At 46.0% G+C, this 19,212-nt stretch overlaps 1 protein-coding gene across 7 annotated transcripts in view; it reads right to left on the bottom strand.

Moving 5' to 3' along the window:
• Positions 1-19,212, bottom strand: part of LOC410439 (basement membrane-specific heparan sulfate proteoglycan core protein) — a 144,745-nt gene that overhangs the window by 18,912 nt on the left and 106,621 nt on the right. For 4 of the 7 annotated variants that reach the window (XM_026444737.1, XM_016915917.2, XM_006560411.3 and 1 more), the window contains 4 exons: positions 8,703-8,913; positions 6,660-6,719; positions 4,318-4,468; positions 3,592-3,752 (listed from right to left, as the gene is read on the bottom strand). In XM_026444737.1, the coding sequence (XP_026300522.1) occupies positions 3,592-3,752; positions 4,318-4,468; positions 6,660-6,719; positions 8,703-8,913 (583 nt within the window). The remainder of the gene's footprint in view (positions 1-3,591; positions 3,753-4,317; positions 4,469-6,659; positions 6,720-8,702; positions 8,914-19,212) is intronic. The other 3 variants (XM_006560412.3, XM_026444739.1, XM_006560414.3) reach the window with 3 other exon arrangements.

The raw sequence follows: 19,212 nt of genomic DNA, 5'->3' as shown, positions 1-19,212 counted from the left end.
CTTGAGAAAGGAAAGGTAGATGAGGATCCTCTGTCGTTACAAAACGCGCTACACAAAATAACTACGATAGAAACGACGAGAGGAGGAGAGTGGAAAGCTGGAGAGCCAGCAAAACGTTAATCACCAACTATCCCCCTCGACTCTATCGACTATTCCTCTCCCGATTTCCATACATACATTTCATATATCCAGACAAATGTTAACGGTGCATCGCGTCGGGTGAGGATAGGCCGATGTACGCTGCCCGGTAATAAAGATAATCAGGAGCTGTGGCGGGCAAGCAACCCTGCCGATTACCGCGTTATGATCGCTTACTTCTCGCGTGTATCGCGTCCCTTCGCGATTTACGATCGAATGGAAAATCTCGTTCGAAGGCAGACGAGGATCGCAGAGCAGCAGCAGCGAGAAACGGCGAGGAACAGCGAGAGATCGGCATGGTTCGAAACGAAAAACGGCGCCGTTCGTCGTCGGCCTCCCTCGGCCTCCACCCGTAATTGCGTTAATGCGCGGATAGTGCGCGCCAACACCACGGATAATCCTCGCGGCTGTGCGCGCCGGTTTATCGCGAAATAATTGAAATTTGCGGTCAATTTTGCCGAGTAATCAGCCGTGTTTGAAATAACGTCGATGCCGCGCCGCTATCCCCCCCCCCCTCCCCTCGCACAAGGGGGCCCCGATTGTAAATTAATTATGCAGACGAACTGCGCGGCATTAATTTTCATCCGTTATGCCGCGAATCGTTGGCAACGCGGGCCGCCGCTGCTGCGAGGGGATCGATTTCGATGGCGGCGTATCATCGATGGGGGGGTGGATGGTGAATAGATGAAATCCTGTATCGGCGGCCGAATGTCGCGCATCGTCTTTGTGCGAGGCGCGACACGAAAGTAAGCTCGATTGAAATTCCATCGACGGGATGGCGGCACGGTTGATAATCTTGACGCGTATTAATTAATACCGCGTTGATTAGTTGGTCGGTTCATTGTCGGTCGATTATGGGTGTCTACGTGGAGAGGGATCTCGCGCGCGCCTATTCTCGTTCTCGTTTCGAAACAGATCCTCGGTGAGAATCCGATGCAACGCGTTCGATACGAATTAGATACGCGAGATTTCTTTCGAGAATAAAGCGAAAGTTTTGAAAAAAACTTGTACATGTTGCACGCTCGTTTATTAGCGTTTCCTTTTTTTCTTTTTCCCTTGTCTCACAGCCAATTGAATACTCTTCACGACCGTTTTTTTCGGTAATTATCGAAAACCGATAAAGGGAGGGAAGAACTCCCTTCGATTCTTGCCACCATCTCGAACGTGTTTAACTAAAATTACAATTTCGAATTTTCGACCGAACTTCGTCCGAACTAGCTTCGTTCGTTCGCAACATCGATTCCATTTCCCTCCGACCTTCTCCTCCTCCTTCTCATCCACCTTCGCTCGTAATTTTCATAGAATCCGGTCGATCGGGTAACGCGAGGGAAGGGGGCGGCAATGAGCCGTACACAACGAGGGCGAGTGAGTCGTCAAGTCTAGTGACGTGTTTCAATCCGGAGACTTTCTACACGGATGCGCGGCTTGCGCGGCGCAAGTGATTGACAGGCTGGATTGGTGAAGTTGCCGCGCAAGATATTGCATGTGTTATCGCGAGTGTTGCCCGGCTGACAATAGATCAAAACCAAGTGAGGAACGCGCGAGGAAGGGGTGGTGGTGGTGGTGGTGGTGGGCCGAGTACTTGCGCGCGGCCCCAATATACGAGCCTGTCAAACTTTATGACGAGGGATTTCGATGCTTGATGAATGAACACAACCCCTTCCTCCCTTTCCGCCTCGCGCAAACCTTCTCCGCCATTCCGCCCGCATCCACCATTCAACTTCGCGATATACACGCGAGGGCGGCCATTGTCGGGGAATTTGTCCAACAATCGCGGTGCAAAGGGGGGCGGCGATAGATACATCTTCGACGTCCAGCCTCCAGGGAGGGGTGTGGGTCGGTGGATGAGTGGGTGGACAACGGTGGCCACACACGTTGTTCCATGATTTTCAAAGTGGACGCTCCAACGATTCGAAACCGCGTGCCGCATTTCGATGGGGATAAAATCGACGGGATGGTTGGTGGATTTCGATCCGATCGAAGGGAGGAGGATCGTGAACCATGAAATTTTCGATAGTTATCGCGGGATCAGAAGGATACGCTTCTCTCCGAAGAGAGAAAAAATTGAAGAATTGGATGCGTTCTCTCGTTCGCGAAATTCGACGATTCGTTCGAAACACGTAGTCATCGAAAAGACTCGAAAACGTTCCGTTTCTTACGATAACGTAGAATTCATTAGAACCGTTCCTTCGCTCGTGAAAGTAACGAGCGATCAAAGAAGGAAAAGAAATGCAAGATCCGCTCGCGAAAGGTTTCGCACAAAAGTGCGTGAAATAAATATAAAATTCATTAAGAATTTTTTTTAAGAAGCATCGCGTTTTAACGATCTCATTTCCTTTCGATGAACGGTAATGCTTCTTTAATGGCGAGACGTGACGAGACGTTCTCGAAAGGAATCGCGTTTTAAACTGCTCGCGATTTAAGAAATGTCAGCCGATTTTTCCACGCGATTCTACTCCTTAAATGCGTTTGCTCGCGACGTTTATGGAGGAGCGTGTACATGACGGAGCCTCTAACGCGTTACGTTTCAACACGACTCCGCGTTAAATCTCGGGGAGGAAAAAGAAAAAAGAGAGACAGAGAGGAAAAAAATACGAAGCACGCCTAAAAACGAGCGCATATCGACGCCACGCGTTGAGAAACTAGCTCTATATATATATATATAGATATATATATATAGGTTTAAAACAGATAGCATTCCGGTTGGATATAAAAATAAATCGACGGAATAAAATTTCTCTGAATCCGGATGAAACGCGAACCAATAAACGAGCAGGCAAGAGGGTGAGTTTCGATTCTACGCGCAAATTTCCTGGATGAAACGCACTATTTTTTTTTCTTTTTTTTTTTTTAATACTCTTTTCACTCTTTTTCATATATATACATACATATATATATAATATTCTAAACCGTATATTTCATCAAACCCTTTGCTCGTAATCGGTTTAATAATAATTAATCGAAATAATTCCACGTTGTAATAATTGAATGGATTATTAACCGAATTTGCTAATTTCGTTATTAATAAATTACAGTGTATTTCATACGGAAATACAGAAACGCGTTGAATTCGTAACCTAATTCGTAATTTAAAATCGATACGCGTTTAATTCTTCGTCGGATTCAAGACAAGGGGATTCGAGGAACAAAGAGGGAATCGAAGGGAAAGAAAAATAAAAAAGAAAAAGAAAAGAAGGAAAGAATTTTTTGTTTTTTAGACATTCCTTCTTAAAGGATAAACAGCGTTACAAGAAGAAGAGTATGGATCAATATTAAGAAACTTGTGTGTCACGGCGCAGCTACGTCTAGGCGCAAGACTGATCGTCGCTCTCGAGTCCCGAAGAAATTAAGTTAAGCCATGACGGAGCTGGGACCCGTGAGGGGTTGGGAGAAAGGGAGGGGGAGAGGTTGGGTCGGTCGAACGAGAGTCGAGGGAATAAAAAGGGCTCTTACCATTCAGCACGTGGACCATTACGCTGGCTGGATTCGCGTTGCTGGGAATGCAGGTGTAATTTCCGCTGTCGGTCAATCTGGCTTGTGTCACCAGAAGTCTGCTCGTCGTTCCGCTTTCCGTCTTCTCCGTGTCCAAGGAAACCCCGCCCCTACGGTGAACGCTGAATTATCAAAGATACTTTGCTTCTGTTCATCGCACACACGCGCATATACGTTGTAATTAACGTTTGTTAAAAGAAGGGAAAGCTCAACTGTCTCTAAAGGGTGCGACAGACTATCAACTGCCGATTTACTGCTGCTCGCAGTCGCGAGATGCATCGACACGCGTTCTCGAGTTGTCCGAGTTGATTCGAGTTCGAAGGAAACAACCTTTCCTCTATTTCCATACAAATTCGCGAGACAAAGAAAAAAATCATCTTCAGACCGATCGGAGATGTTTCAATTATAATAAAAATATCCTTCGAAATAAACGGAGGATCTTTTCACGGTGAACGGAAAAAGATGGAAGGGATGGCGCATCACGTTCGATGCATCTCTTTCTCGCAAGGTGCACCGGCGATAATCGTAACGCAATCGAACGGAAGGGAATAAGTTTCTCTCGCCTCCTCTGCCTACCTTCCCCAGTTGTTGGCGAGGTCGCGCGTGAAATAGCAGGGGCGGGCGCGAGGGGTGAGGGAGGGGACATTTACGGGGAGAACTCGAGAACTTGATTCTCGTGGCTTGTACCTGGGACTGTCGAAATCCATCACATCTCCTCCGTGATGCCACGAAACGCTGCTGGGCGGTGTACTTTGCACATTAACGATGCACGTGAGGCTTATCGTGCTACCCTTCTTCACGTACACGTCTTCCGGACCCACGATTTTCGCCTGAGCGGCTGCAACAAACATCGGAAATCGGCCGTTTAAACATTCCGCTCTCGATCCTCTTTATAAATTTCGTTTATTCGCTCTCTCTCTCTCTCTCGCTCTCCCTGTTTGAACAATCTCTGCTCTTCCGTTTTTTTAACTCTATCTCGTGAATCTCGCAGATTCCTTTTAAAAACCTTTTTTTTCCTTTTTCTTTCCTCGATGAAAAAACGTCGAATTTGAAACTAGCGGTATGTATGTATGGTTTTCGCGTAAAGAGGCTCGATATATTCCACGTGTTTCTCGCGTGAACGTGTTTAGCGGCTACGTGGTAATTAGTGTAATGGACGTATTAACTAGTAAATCACGCGTCTATTTATGGAAACGTCGCCATTTAGAATTCCATGAAATTATTTCGAAAACCGATCTGGTATAATGGCGCGTAATCGGTTTCGTATTATAAGATCCGGTATCAAATTGCGGCGAATAAACTTAAATTCGCGGTGTGTGCGCGCATGCGTGTGTGTGTGTGTGTAATACCGTATGCAAATGCCGGGGGGGGGGTCGAGTATCCGCCAAGTTGGTGGCTGTGCTCGTGACTAACATTCGAAACGAATTTCCAGCAAGTTTTAATGGAACTTCGAGGCTCGAGGCCGGGCGAAAACGAAAATAAAAGGGGGGGGAAAAAAAACCGTCCAAGTCGAAACTTACGTTGTTGCCGTGAATATTTTAATTGCCACGGAAGCGAGAACAAGCTGAATCAGGCTTTGTTGTGTACTTAAAACGCGTTCATCGAAAGTAAATATTAATCACGTTCCCGAATGTTCTGCGAATTGAAATTTTTAAGAACTTTATTTAACGAAAAACGAAACAAAGTATCCTGATAACGACGTAACTTGTTGGGCGTTGGTATTTCGATTCAAGTAATTTCGAATATTATATTTTCCGTATAATAAAAATTAAATCAACTTTTTCGTCACGTTCAAATACCAAAGTTATTTTACGAGTTTATTCTCACACGGAATTTCGTTCCTCTGGTATTTTATCGCATCGACGGTTCCGCCGTAGATAGAAAAATTAGAATTTATAGAAAAAAATCATTGATTACACAGCAAGAATGGAAAAATATTATATTCTTCGTCGAGAAAATTCTATTTTATTAATTCTGTTTTATTTGCAACAAATTATATAGAATATTTAACGGTTCCATTAAAAACAATAATGTTCTTATATCTCAACCACTGGTAGCTGTTACAATTTCCACCGTAGTTTTTGACAATGAATCGAGACCATGCCAAATGCCACGCGAAATACCATTCGTGCCATGATAAATGCACCAAACCTCTCCATTTATATGCTTTTTCTCTCGATGCAATCTCGCATTCTTCGAAATGGGCCACGATTTATCTCGAAACAGAGAGAAAAAAAAAAAAAAAATCTACTATCTTGCCATTCGATAAAATCAAAATAAATCACTCACTTCCACGGTACATTCTTCATAAAGATTAAAAAAGAAAGAAAGAAAGAAAGGAAAGAAAAACAAAAAAGAAAAGGAAAGAAGACAAACACAAACACACGCGCATACACACACACATATATATATATATATCTCTATCTTCGCAGTAGTTAAACTAGAAACGATCAAACACCAAAGCAGAAGCACAAGGGAGTGTAACTTTGAACATCCACCGCGAGGCAGGTCGAGCACGCGCCCCTCTAATCTCTTTCGTGTATCTCTCGGTTGCATTAGAAACTTCGTCAGACCCGATTATATTCCGGGATTAATAATTTAGAGGCAATTAGAAAACGCGTGTCGTTGCATACGTGGCTGGATTCCGGTCTCGAGCGACGTTCAACGAAAATGGATCCTTTCCCCTCTCCCCCACCCTCGACCGGTTAAAGTCAGCTCGACCAACCCTAGTAAAACAAAACCATCCAGATTGGGAAGGAGGAGGGGGATGGATTGAATTAATTAACGTTAAACTGAGGGAGTGGACGAGAACATGCATCGATAGAGCACGAGCCGAGCTATACACAGGAAGACATGTTGGGCACACAAGCGCACACACACGTAGAGAGAGAGAAAGAGAGAATAGATATATATAGAAGAGACAGGAGGCACACATCGGGTTGATCTACACACTTGGTCGCAATAAAACGTCTATAGCAGCAAGTTCAACAGCTTGGAAAAGGAATTCTGTTCTTGCGTGATTCTCTAACCTGAGTTGAACGTCCGGTGAATGGCGTTCGGTGTGGTGGTGGCGGGGACAGGGGCACTTTCTGGAACGGGAGGACAGAAAAGATATCGAGTTAATCGATTTCGTCGAGAGATCTACCGCTTTGGGTGGGCTTTCGGGGGGGGTGGACTGGGGAACTTGCAACCGAAACCATCGCGATATAGATTACTCCATTCTCTCCCGAGTGTATATGCGCCATATATATCGTGTACGTATGTGTGTGTGTGTGTGTGTTCATCGTTGTTCATTCATGGCGTCCATTCCGTGGCGCTTCCCTTTTTCTTTCCGAATCTCCAGTCACGGATCGTCGTTTTCTTCCGTCGCGATAACAGGTTCGCGGCTCTTTTAGAATGTACGCGCATTTATCTTTGCCCTACGGCGAATCCCGTACGCGGGGGAAAAGTTTGTCTCTCCTCTCTCCTCGGTTTGTCGAGTCGCGGGGAATGATGTATCGCGCGCATAACCCCTGTATCGATTCGAATAAGAAAAGGAGAAGGGAAATTTTCCTCTTTTTCGATCGATTCTTCGATCGATTTTAATTGCACGATTATCGAAGAAGAAGAAAAGAATGGACGAGCGCTTGATATGTACAGGGATATGCACGCTACGAACGTAATTAATGAACGACGATGTTCGTGCACGCGGAGGATCCTTCGAAATCACGTGATTCGCGGAAACAGGTCACGTGACCATGCTCGTGAAGAAGTTATCTCTAATTACTCGACTATCTCGGAAGTTGCCCTGTCGGATCTTGCGTCCGGACTTGTCGATCGAGAATGAATTATTCGCGAGAGGAAAAAAGAAAAAGATCAAGCGTTCAAATTATTTGCCAAATTACTACTAGGATAAATAAACGATTCGTCAATTTTGAATCATTATTCAGGCATACATCGGGGATATCATTATCCCGCTATTTGCAACTGAGAATTTTACGCGCAGACATTGGTACTACATTGTTAACATTCGTTACAAATCGTCAGTCGCGTGATTAATTGCGGCCAAGCAATCATTAAATAAAGAGCTAAATAATCGATGCTCGTTAACGAGGGGTGGTGGTAATGAATTCTGATCTGATGAACGGTGATCGAACAAGCGTAGAAATAGAAAAAAAAAAGGTATGAAACGATCAGCGTTCATCGAATGATTTTGACTCGAGATACGAATCAATCGATCCGAATATAATGAAACGAATGTCGACGAATCGAGAAAGATACTACGAAAAAGTGAAGGAATGGAGGGGGACGCGTTATCGTTTAATCGTTCATCGATCGAGAATCGACGGTGATTCGCGATCAGGCTTAATACGCGTTATAGAAACGATGCTCGATAATTCACGAGGACTTTTAATTGACGCCGTAACGTCGGCCACTGTTTGTAATCCGAAGTGTTGTCGTGGCCACGCGGTTGCAACCTGTGCTCGACGTTGACAGGACCATCAATTAGGCGAATTAATTGCGCAACAGAAGTACGCAGGAGACGGAAATCGACGGGTTATCGAGGCCGCGTTTTCGGGACAGAATGTCACTTCGCTGATCACTATCGCGGAGGAGGGGGGCGGTTGGGGGGTGATGGTTATGATAAAAACGTGCGAGAAAAAGATGAGATGGGGGAAGAGAGTCAACCGAGAATTATCCCTTTAACGTGTCTCTCACGACGGTGAGATGATGCATGCAAGCGGAAAGCTTCAATCCTTTTTCTCATGCTGGTGCGTAGAGTAGAGGTCAGGGTACCGGAAAGATGATAATGTGTCTTTCCTGATCGATCGGGCGATAGACACACGTTGGACAATAATAAGCTTGTGTAAAAATTGTCTCTGTTCCATATCTAGACTCCACTTTACGAAGGGTGTTTATACACAGCTGTACAGGGGGTAGTTGTAGACGAGTTCGGGAGACGATCGATCCTTTCGCGATTCGACACTTTCGAAATTTTAATTCGTTCAAAAATTTGGATTTAATAAATATTCGGTCGGACGCGAGAGGATCAATCGCGGAGGAGGATAACGACGAAATGATGGAAATTTTACCTTCCACTCTCAAAACGAAGGCTAAATTCATTTTGGGCTCGGTGTTAACCTGGCATTCGTAAACCCCGGCGTCACGTTGCTGAACGTAATCGATCTTCAACGTCCACTCGTCGGATGCCTCGGGATGCTTCACCGAAAATCTTTCGTCCCCCGTGTACGTATAGATGGACGACGTGAGTATGTGTAAATCCCTTTTACGCATCCAGGATACCTGAAACCAAAATGGCGGGTTTATAAGCATCGTTGGAATTTCAAACGAAAATTCTGTGGGATCGGTCGATTTTGCTCCTCCCTGAAAACCTCGATATTCCTGGGCTGATTTTCTCCTCCTCGCGGGGAAATCTTCTCCTCGAAACGAGCGGAAAGATTTGTTGCACGCCTGGATCCGATTCAATCGGCCTCGTTTTCAACGAAATCACGGCAATTTATCCGCGGCAAAGATTAATGGAGTCGGGAGGAATTCTTTTAATTGCGTAATTTTACGGGCCGAATGATCGATTCCGTCGAACGTTCGAGACGTTTCTAATAAATTCTCCATAAAATCGTCCATCTGCCGGCGGCGATCGACGACGAATGACGTTTGTTGCCACGGCGCCACCCGTGGTGACAAATTACGACGACAAAATGGACAACGTAAAATGCAACGTAAATTTCAACGTATATTTACATATTAAATTTATTATCACTCGTATAATAACGTTTTCAATGATCTATCGATGCATATTGTTATGCTCTAATAATAATCAAATTATTACGTATTTCATATTTTCGAATGCCGTTATATCGCAGCGTAAAGATTAACAACATTACGCAATTAAATTGCCCGGTTTAATCATACATTAATTCTATTTTATTCTGCATTAACTTCACCGACCGTATATATTAAAAAGTAAAATAAAATGGAATAAAATAAAGGAAAAATAAAAAAGAAAAAAAATCGCGAAGTAACGCTTTAACGGGAAAAAATAATCGGTTAAAATTATCGAGCTTCGAGTTATTATTGCCAGAAATTATTGCTCCTCCAATAACTACTACCAAAGGATATATAATCGAAAACGTTGATCGTCAATTACACGTCACGGCAATCGAAATTGAAGATTTTATCGCGGCGGTATTCCAACATTTTATCGACTAATAATTGGCGGCGTTAACGACCGCAATGAATCGATAGAGACATTCGACAAATTTAATAAAGCGGGTACCCCCGATAACTCTGGCGGCAATGATCAGGGGGAAGGGGGGAGGGGGAGAGGTTGAAAAATGCCCGAAATTTCCCCTCTCGTCCGCTTATCGACATTTATGGGCTGATCGTTAAACGTCGTCTCCCGTTCGACAATTACGCAACTACTACGTGCCGGTCGGTCTGCTACGAGTTCTCCAACGCCGAAAGTCACCCTTCACGGATGGATCGTCATCGAGAGGAGGCGTCGCGCGCGTTTACGTCGCCGTCTACTTCTAACCCCTTGGCAAAGGGGGCTCGTTAAACGTATGTTCCACGGGAAGAAGATCTCACCCTCGTTAATTATTCCAGACTGCATCCTTCCACGCTCTCAAAGAGAGAGAGAGAAACACGAGGAACGGAATGGAAACACAGAGGCAGAGGGCTCAAGAGGAGAAGGGGAATGTCGAGAGGAAGGATGAAGGGAGCAATCCTTCTCAGTCGAGGCGTCGAAAACGTCTTTAGGATCCCTCTCTGGAAGCGAAGTTTTCGACGTTTTTTTAAAGACACAGAGTTTTTACCTTCTCTGATTCCCGAATTAATCGAATCGTTACGCGCGTCGGTTGTTGTCATCGATCCTGTCGGCATCCGACTATATATATATATATATAAACGATATTAAAACTCGATACGATGAATTAAACGACGTTAGCACGTCGCCTGGAATAATTCTGTTTCCATATCCGGATCCGCGAGAATAATCCGTTTCTCTGCCGCCAGATTCGAATTTGCGGGGCGAATATTTTTCTTTTTCTCTTTCCCTCTCCAAAAATTCTCTTCCCATCCGCAATTTTCGCGTTATTTCGGCACGGATCGAGGCCGCGTTCGCCACACCAGATATGCCTCGCGAATTTATTCCGCCAACTCGAGTATAGCAACGGAGGGGAATACAGGATGGCAAAGAGAGAAGAACAAAAGGAAAATCCTTCCAAGTATAATATTTCTCGCACGACCATTATCTTTATCGTGTTCTCCGTTACCGGAAGAATAGATTATTTGGCGTCTTTTATGTATATATATATATCCAAATGGACCAGCAACTTTACCCCCGGGGAAAATTAAATATCTCGCGGCTCTTAGCCCGGCGTCGTTGCCCTGCGGGGTCGAATACCGTTCGTAAGTCAACGGCGGACATCTTATATAGTTTCGAACTCGGGTTCTCAGCATCGAGATTACGGGGAGGGAAGAGGGGGAGGGAGGAAGGAAGGAGAGCAAGAATGTTACGTGCTCCACGCGTTATCGCGAAATTTCGCCCCTATTAAAGTACAACGAGGCGAGAAATCTGCGAATAAAAGGATCGTGCTTCCAGTGGCGCCACGGCTGAAACGTTCCGCAACGCGGCACCACCATTTTAATTACAGAAATATTTTTCCAACGGGGAGAGGGCGGACTGAATACAAAAGCCACCCGTCCACTAGTAAATATAAATATCGTTCTATAGTTTCTATAGAGAAACGTAATGCAAATTCCACCCCGACCGGACAAGTTTCCTCGTTTTTTCCTTTTCTTTCTTTCTTCTTGTTTCTTTTTTTTTTTTAAGTTGGAGCTACAACAGTTTCGCCGGAGTTGGCGAATCTGATTGCGAATCAACAATCCTCTCAACATTCCCCGAATCTCTTCCGCAAGCTCTCCTCAAAGTAGCTCTAATTGAATTCCCACTTTTGTTAAAAAATAAATCTCTGTATCCACTTGAAAAAGTTTGTTTGCGCGACGAAAGGTTCAAAAGAGTTAAACCCGAATTCGACCTTCGTTTAGAACAAATTATCGAAGAATACCGGTTTCTTCCATTTTCCCAGTGCTATGAAAAATAAAGCAGAGATCTTTCTTCTTCCCGGAGCACTTAAATCAAAGATCAAGAAGAGGAGAGATATATAATTTGCATTTCATCTGCAGCCACGATTCAGATTCACCTCTAGCTCGTGCCCCCGATTCAAGATCCCCGACGAGGTGTATATATATATATATATATATAAGGATATAAAGGAACGATAGAGAGATATTTCTCTGGATACAGAGCCGCTGTCGTGATACCACTCGATACCACGTAAAACATCTCTCGTACGGTATACGCAATTTGCCGGGTGGCAAGCAGCGTACAAGCCTTTTCACTGGCTTTGGCCTTTTGAAGCCGACTTGCCATTTTCTGCTCAGCCGAAAGCGACCTGGAAACACGGGTCTTCTCTTTGAATCGTTACCCGCACCTTCCACCGCGATCTTCATTTCCTATTAATCCGCCAAACGTTCGAACCTTGACGATTCTCCGGAGATTCCTCCTATACTGCTCTTCGAATCGAAAGCGAAGGGAAATCCGGCCGAAAAGGCGCAAGAAATCCGGCGGAGGAGACGAGGGGAGGACGAAGAAAGGGAAGAAAAAAGAAAGGAAAAACGCGTAGACATCGGATAAAGGGCACGTAGCGGTTTAACACAGCGGAATGGAGGGGGAGGAAAAAAGCGATGGAAAAAGTAGGGAATATGGAACGCAGCTAGGAAACTCGACGAATTTTCCTCGGGACACGGGGAATTTCCTTCGAGCCTCCACAGGAATATTCTCTCCCGCCCTTCTTTCCAACCACCCTTTCGCGCGCGACCCGCAACGTACGTGCAGCCATTCTCTAAACGACAACGACGACGACGACGATGACGACGACGAGGAGTCGACTGTTGCGGCCTCGACACGCGGAGTCGCGTCGCGTTTTTCCGTGGCTGCGGTGTCTCGAGTGACGAAGCTGTATCGACCTCCCTCCCTCTCGAGAAAATGGAGAGAGTTGCCTCAACCCGACGATTTTCTCACCCATTCACGGTAATTTCTCCGGATAAAAGGTTTTTCGCGCGTACGTACGTACGTATATATATACGCGGTTCGCGGCGATGCAGAGGGAGAGGAGGTGGAAGGAAGGCGCGAGAGGAAAATGACGGGAACCGTTTCGTCGTCGGTAAACTCGATTTACGGGAACCCCTTGATGCAGGTTTCCCACTTGTACTTATCTTCTAAGCGCCCATCCTCTCCCAAAGAGGTTTTCTTATTTCGCTTTCCAGGACGAGAAGAAGGAAGAAGGCGGGGAGGAGTATTCGAGCGTGTCAATCAGTTTAGGGGGAGGCAGATCGGTTTGCCTCAATTTTATTTGCCGCGCGAGGCGGACGCGCGACAAACATTGACTGACGGGGAGCGAGACGCGGGGGATGATAAAAGTGGAGAGACGGTGAGACGTTGGCAAATGGAAGGGTGTTACGGTGTTGTTCTCGAGTACGTATTCACACCGAGATCCCCTCCAACGGAGAGAGAACTTCCTCCGGCGAGGTATTAAACGAAAGCTTTGATCCGTTTAAAACCCAATGCGACGGGATGCGATCGGGATATCCTCGCACGCGTTGCCGAGATGATCCTACAACGCCGTTTCTTGAATTTTGCAAGCGAAGGAGGAAGTAGAGCAGCCAAGTCTCGAAGATATCGAAATATTTATACATATTCTTGAAACATGATGGGGGAGGGAGGGGAAAAGAAAAATATCCGTTCGATGGAATATCGAAATGGTAATTTTGAAGCCGGTAAACCGGTCGATACACTGAAAGCAGATAGAATTCAGAGATACCAATTAGCACGTGGTATCAATTTAATGGCCGCCCTCGCTGTCGTTCGTCATCGTCGTTGCAGCGAATTGCGTTCGACGTTGGTCGTCGCTCGTTGATTATCGTCACCGTCGTTATCGTTGTCATTACTTGAATATCCCATCGATTCCAGCTTCCCCACCCCCTCCCCCGAGCTATTATATCCTCTATCTCCGTCGCCTATCTTCTCGTTCGCATGCCCGTTCATTACCTGGCCGTACATCCGTACCTGCTGCACCGAAATCGAGGCCTAACGTTTATTAGCGCCCGAGTATTGCTCGATAAAATTGCTCCTCTTCCAATTACAACGTCCGAGTGTAACGAGTGTGCGTTGCTTCAAGAATATTTATCTATAATACGTGTTCTTTCGATCAATAAATAAATGAACGCGAATCGAATTTTTTCCCTAAAACTTTTCCGTATAATTCATCATCGCGATTCGAGATTTGCTCGATTCTACAAATATACAAATATCTTAAAATTAGGAAACACGAACATTGTCTTCTCGAAATGACATATCGGATATCCTACACGATCCAATTATCGGAATTTATCCCGACAAAAAGAAGAAAGAAAGAAAGAGAGAAAAAGAGGAAGAAGAAAAAAGAAACAAGAGAACAAGGAGAGCGTTTCAGATTGTATCGGGCGTTCCTTAATGAAATAATAGAGAATGCGGAAACGCCGAGGAAATTGCGCTGTTCGCGCCCCCGATGAGATGAAACGAGACTAATGCCTGGTAATTGGGCGAACTTCGGGAAACGGCAACCTGAAACGTTCGCGGGAGAGAAGAGGGAGAGGGAGAGGCAAGGAGAGGGTGTAGTTAGGCATGGCACGGGTCCAAATTTCGCCCGGTCTCGCGTAAAATCCTCGAAACGTTAGAAAAGAAGAGGAATAAAAAAAAGAAGAAGGGGAAGAAGAGAGGCAAAATAAAACCACTTCGAGGGAACAAAGAAATCCCTAACAAACTTCCACCACGTTCTTCTCGTTTCCCGTGTAAATTTCGTCGCGAGGACGAATTCGCGTTTGCTACTCGTTCGACGGGTCAAAGAAGTTGGTGGAAGAAAAATGTGAACAGAAGGTAACGAAAAGAAGTCGAAGGAAGAAAGTTTCAACGAGAAAACCGATCGAACCAATGGGCTAATTAGTATTGCGCGCTGCTCTCTCTCTCTCTCTCGTAGCCTAACACGAGAATTACATCCTTCGAGAGCTTCTCGCTCCGCGTTAAGGCATTTTCCAGCGCTTCGTCTTGGGGATAGTTCCCGTTAATGAGCTTCTGGTAACGACGTCTTTTTCCACTGCTCCCATATATCCTCGCGGGATCTTCTTCTATATCCTCGCGCATTCTCTCGCGCGCCTTTACCCCATTTACACCACCCTCCTTCCCCCACCGAATCATCCCCTTCTCATCGTTCAACTATTCCCAGAGTCGGCCAAATATTCACGATCCTCCTCCTCGTATTCGACGTATGGCCGCGCCACGGTGGGAATCGTCGATGGAATAATGGCGTTCCCCAACTTTGAAATTATACATGGGGAACACTTTGCATACTGCGCACGCTGTGTGTAACGCGTGTGTTCGTGTGCCCCTTTTTCAAACAGGGACGAATGCCACGAATTTAATCGAGGCCAAACATTTCCGACCGAACACCTTTTCGACCGCCGATGGAATTTTCGCGTTGAAACGAAAGAATCCGGCTCCTTCTTCGGCGAATATTTTTATATTCAAGCGATCTTCAAACTCTGGATGGATCATTCTCCTCGAGAGAAACAACTTGGAGCAGCGTGAACGAACTTGTTTCCAAGGAGTAAGTAAGTAAGTAAGTAAGAGGAAGGAAGGAATTTGTTCCAAAACGTTTCTCGCACCTTAAAGTCCTCCACGCGTAAAAAAAGAAGAAGGGAAGAAAAGCTCGTATCGACCAAGCCGCTTCTATAAATCTATCGCTCAACTATCGCGTGCGAGCGAGGCCAATAAACGCTACGTACGGGGAGAGCTGTCCCGAATCGCAGCGGGGATCTGTCTGGAAAAGAAGGGTGGTGGCGAAGGGGGGTAGTAGTAGTTTGCGAGGTAACGGGGTGAAAAGGGTTGGCGGCGTTCAATATCGAAAATTAGAAATTCGAAGCAGGTAGTGGAGCTCTCCCACTCTCGACACGCGTGCGTCGTGTCGAGAACGTGTCCATGTTGCACACATTTTGCCCGGTGACAGATAGCTGTCCGTGAATAGAGGGGTGGATGGACGCGTAACCTCGACCATTGCTTGTGAATGCAAGCTTCGAAAACACTTCGTGCCGCCTCCTCCTCCTCGTGTTCCCGCGCTGCATAAATCAAACAATATCGATCACCTGTTTACTTTTCCGCCTCCGCGAGAGGAGCAACGTTTGCTATTACCATGTCGCCGCGGGACCAATATATCGAGGAGGCTCTCGAGGAAGGCGGCGCATTCCTCTGTGCGTATATTTCTCCTTTTTTTTTTATCACCACCCTCGTATATTTTCGCAAAGGATTATATGGGCCGATTTAGCAAATGATTTAGCGCTTTTGCCCTAAGAGATGCTGTATAACAAGTTGAACGGAGGAGCAGCATTCCTAACAACCAAGGGCAAGAAACGAGATTAGCCGGTTAATGGATTCCGGCCACGCTTAATTCGATGATCCGGGGAGGGAAGAAGTAAATTCGAGCGATTTTGCGCTACGTCGCAGCGAGTAAAACTCACCGTCGGATTCAAAACGGAGGAGATAATTTCGGGTCGAACGGATGGGGGAGAGGGGGATGGGAGTAGTAAACGACCCGAACGCGGTGCCCCGTTTCGCTTTTCATCCATTTTCGAGGGTAAAAGGACGCTACATTCCTCCTATCTTTTTCTCGTGGATTTCTGAAAAGAAGAAGAAGAAGAAAAAGAGTTTCGATCAATTACAAAGTACATTAAAAAAAATTTAACAGCGATACGTACACGTCGGTGGGAATCGTTTGAGGTTATACGACGAAGTTATTCCTACTCTCTCTGCTCTCCACGTATCCCCGACTGTTTCCCTTTTCAATTTCTTTTTCTCCCCACTCATTATATCCGTCCCTGAGATAGATTCTCAAACGGCATCTTCCTCTTTCTTCTTCCTCTCTGTTTCTTCTTCCTCCTCCGTTCGCGGATCAATTTCGATGGCAGGTTCGATTGGAAAACGTTTCACGCTCATTTGTCGGAATACGAGGCGGGGGAGGGGAGAAATACAAATACGTCAAGCGTACACGTGTTATTATCCTGTAAAGCTCACTTTTATGGACGCGCTTTTATCAACGGTACGGACATTTGTTCTGCTATCGATATCCTGGTGGGTCCAGCCTAAAATTAATGGTTGTTCCAGACAGGAAACAAGCCGTCGCCATTAAAAGTATCGCGCTCGGTTTAATCGACAGTCCTGGGGTAAATTGACTGATGCGATCGAAGCCAACGCGTAGAGTGCAGCGCATCCGATATACAAAAAAGAGGCGGGAAAAAAAGAAGAAAAAAAAGGGAGGAAGAGAGAGAGGAGGAAAAACTGAAAAAAGAGCGTTACGAACGTGCAGTTCCGCCTTCCATCTCGATATTTTGGACCGATTCTCGAAAAAGAATTGGCTAACGAATGCTTTTGACCGTTTCGAATCCAATATCTGAAATTCCTATCCTCCCTAATGGGAAGCGTTGTATCCAACGATAATTCAATGCCCGCGTTCACGTAAACGTTAATAAGTAACGTGATGGACGGTGTTACGTAAATTACACGGGACACGTTGATCTCCGCTGTATTACCCGACTGTCAAATTCCATGTAATTTGATTGTAATCCGACGGACGGGATCGCACCTGAATCGGAGGGCGGCCAGTTCGACCAGGCTGGCTATTTCGTATAATTTATTCGTCGTTTGTCGTCGATCCGTCGAAAGGAAAGTTTTGCCAGAGCAAGCGCGATTATACAGGGTCGATGTTTCCGGAGCAAGCGTGAAACAACGCGCGAGAAGGGGCCGGTTACTCTTCGTTCCGAATGAGAAATCGTCCTATTCCGTCTTCCGCCGCCTCTGCGGATGCGGCGGCAACGTTGAGCAACTGCAATTCGCCCTAACACCCGCCCGTATAACCATCGTTTCCCCCCCTCCCGCGCGAAAACACTACACCGTGTAGAAATTTATTCCTATTTCCGGGAACGGCGGCGGCAGCGGCGTCCCTCGCAATTACTTTCTTCGAGAACATTTTTCTCGCGTGAAGTTCGCCGAGGCGGCCCTTCTTCCCGTTCCACTTCGCGTTTTCCAATCTCCTAATCCAATCTTCTCCTCTCCCGTTACGTACAACGCTATCTTCCCTTATCGCGTATTCTTTCTTTTAGCGCATCGAAAACACTGTATCCTCAAAATCACGTCCCGTCGCATAATTTTTGCTAAGAACGAACAACCTCTCACGGCCAAAATTCCTTCGAGAAGAGAGAAAGAAAGAAAGAGAGAAGAAACGCGGGGGATGATGATCGTCGAAAGAGGAGATCACGCAGAAAACCTGTTCTCGAACGAAAAACTCGCGACGGTCGAAGCGTACACCGAAGTAATTCGAAAGACAGCAAAAGCACGGTTGTCGCTTACGTAAGCTCCGCTTATCAGATCGAAGCGGCTTCGTCCACCCATCGTTCCTTCTTTCTCCTCGCCATTTTCTCCCCTCATCCCGTGACTCTCATCGATTCAACACTATCCATTTATCCTTCTCCTCCTCTCCCGGTTTTCATCGACTTCTTTCGCGCGAAAGGAAAAGTTAAATTTGCATTCGTAGCGTCGTCTTCCCTTCTCCCTTTTCTTCCTCACCTTTGAGACCGTGCCGTCTCTCGTACCTTCTCTCTCGTCCATGATCACGAGGTGTCGATACGATCTTTCTCATCGTATCGTCCTTGAATTCAGATTTACTCGCGATATATAAATTTATAACATGAGCGCGTGGGCTGGAATAAAAATTCACCGCTCGGCCGAGCTCCCCGAGCTTTGAAAATCTCCTTTCGTTCCAACGAATCTCGACGCGATTTCGTTCCCGAGGCGATGCTCCGCACGCTCGCCTCCTCTTCCGTTATTCGATTCCTACGGGAGAGGAGCAAGCCACTTTCGCAAGCGAACGTGTTGATGTTAATGTTCGCCAACTGTTAAAGCGCCAACTTGCGAGACGAGAGTTTGCGGATTGTATAAATGTTGAGGTTGGATCCGGAGGCCGAGCATTGGTGGTGGAGGTGGTGGTGGTTGCGAATAAACGATGCACGCTCTCTCTGGATACAGGGATGGGTTGAATCGGGAGGAATCCGTTGGAATCGCGAGGGTAGGAAAGAGTTCGATTTAAGATTCATAGGTTTTTTCTTCTTTTTTGTTTTTTCCCGTTCGACGATGTTTCGAATATAAAGCAGAGCGAGGGATATCCGTAGAGGCGGGCGTGTATTCGTACGTTTCGATGCCTGTTGCTATCTTTCCTATCCCAATGCTATCCGACCCTGCACTACCGTCGTCTTTGTGGCGTCGATCGCGCAACTTTTTGCATCACTTTCGCTTTTCATCGGTAATCGATCAATCATCCGTGCCGAAACGAGCCGACAGCCCCCGGGGGGGAAATGTAAAATGGAAAAGTTATGTTCGACGCGTGTATACAGCCCCGTTATGGAAACGCGTCATCGCGTGTTCGTGAATATTTAGCGTAT

This window comes from Apis mellifera, linkage group LG13 (assembly GCF_003254395.2).
Source record: "Apis mellifera strain DH4 linkage group LG13, Amel_HAv3.1, whole genome shotgun sequence".
Classification (NCBI taxonomy): domain Eukaryota; kingdom Metazoa; phylum Arthropoda; class Insecta; order Hymenoptera; family Apidae; genus Apis; species Apis mellifera.
Note: the sequence above shows the minus strand (reverse complement) of the source record. Positions and strands in the feature narration are given on the sequence as shown.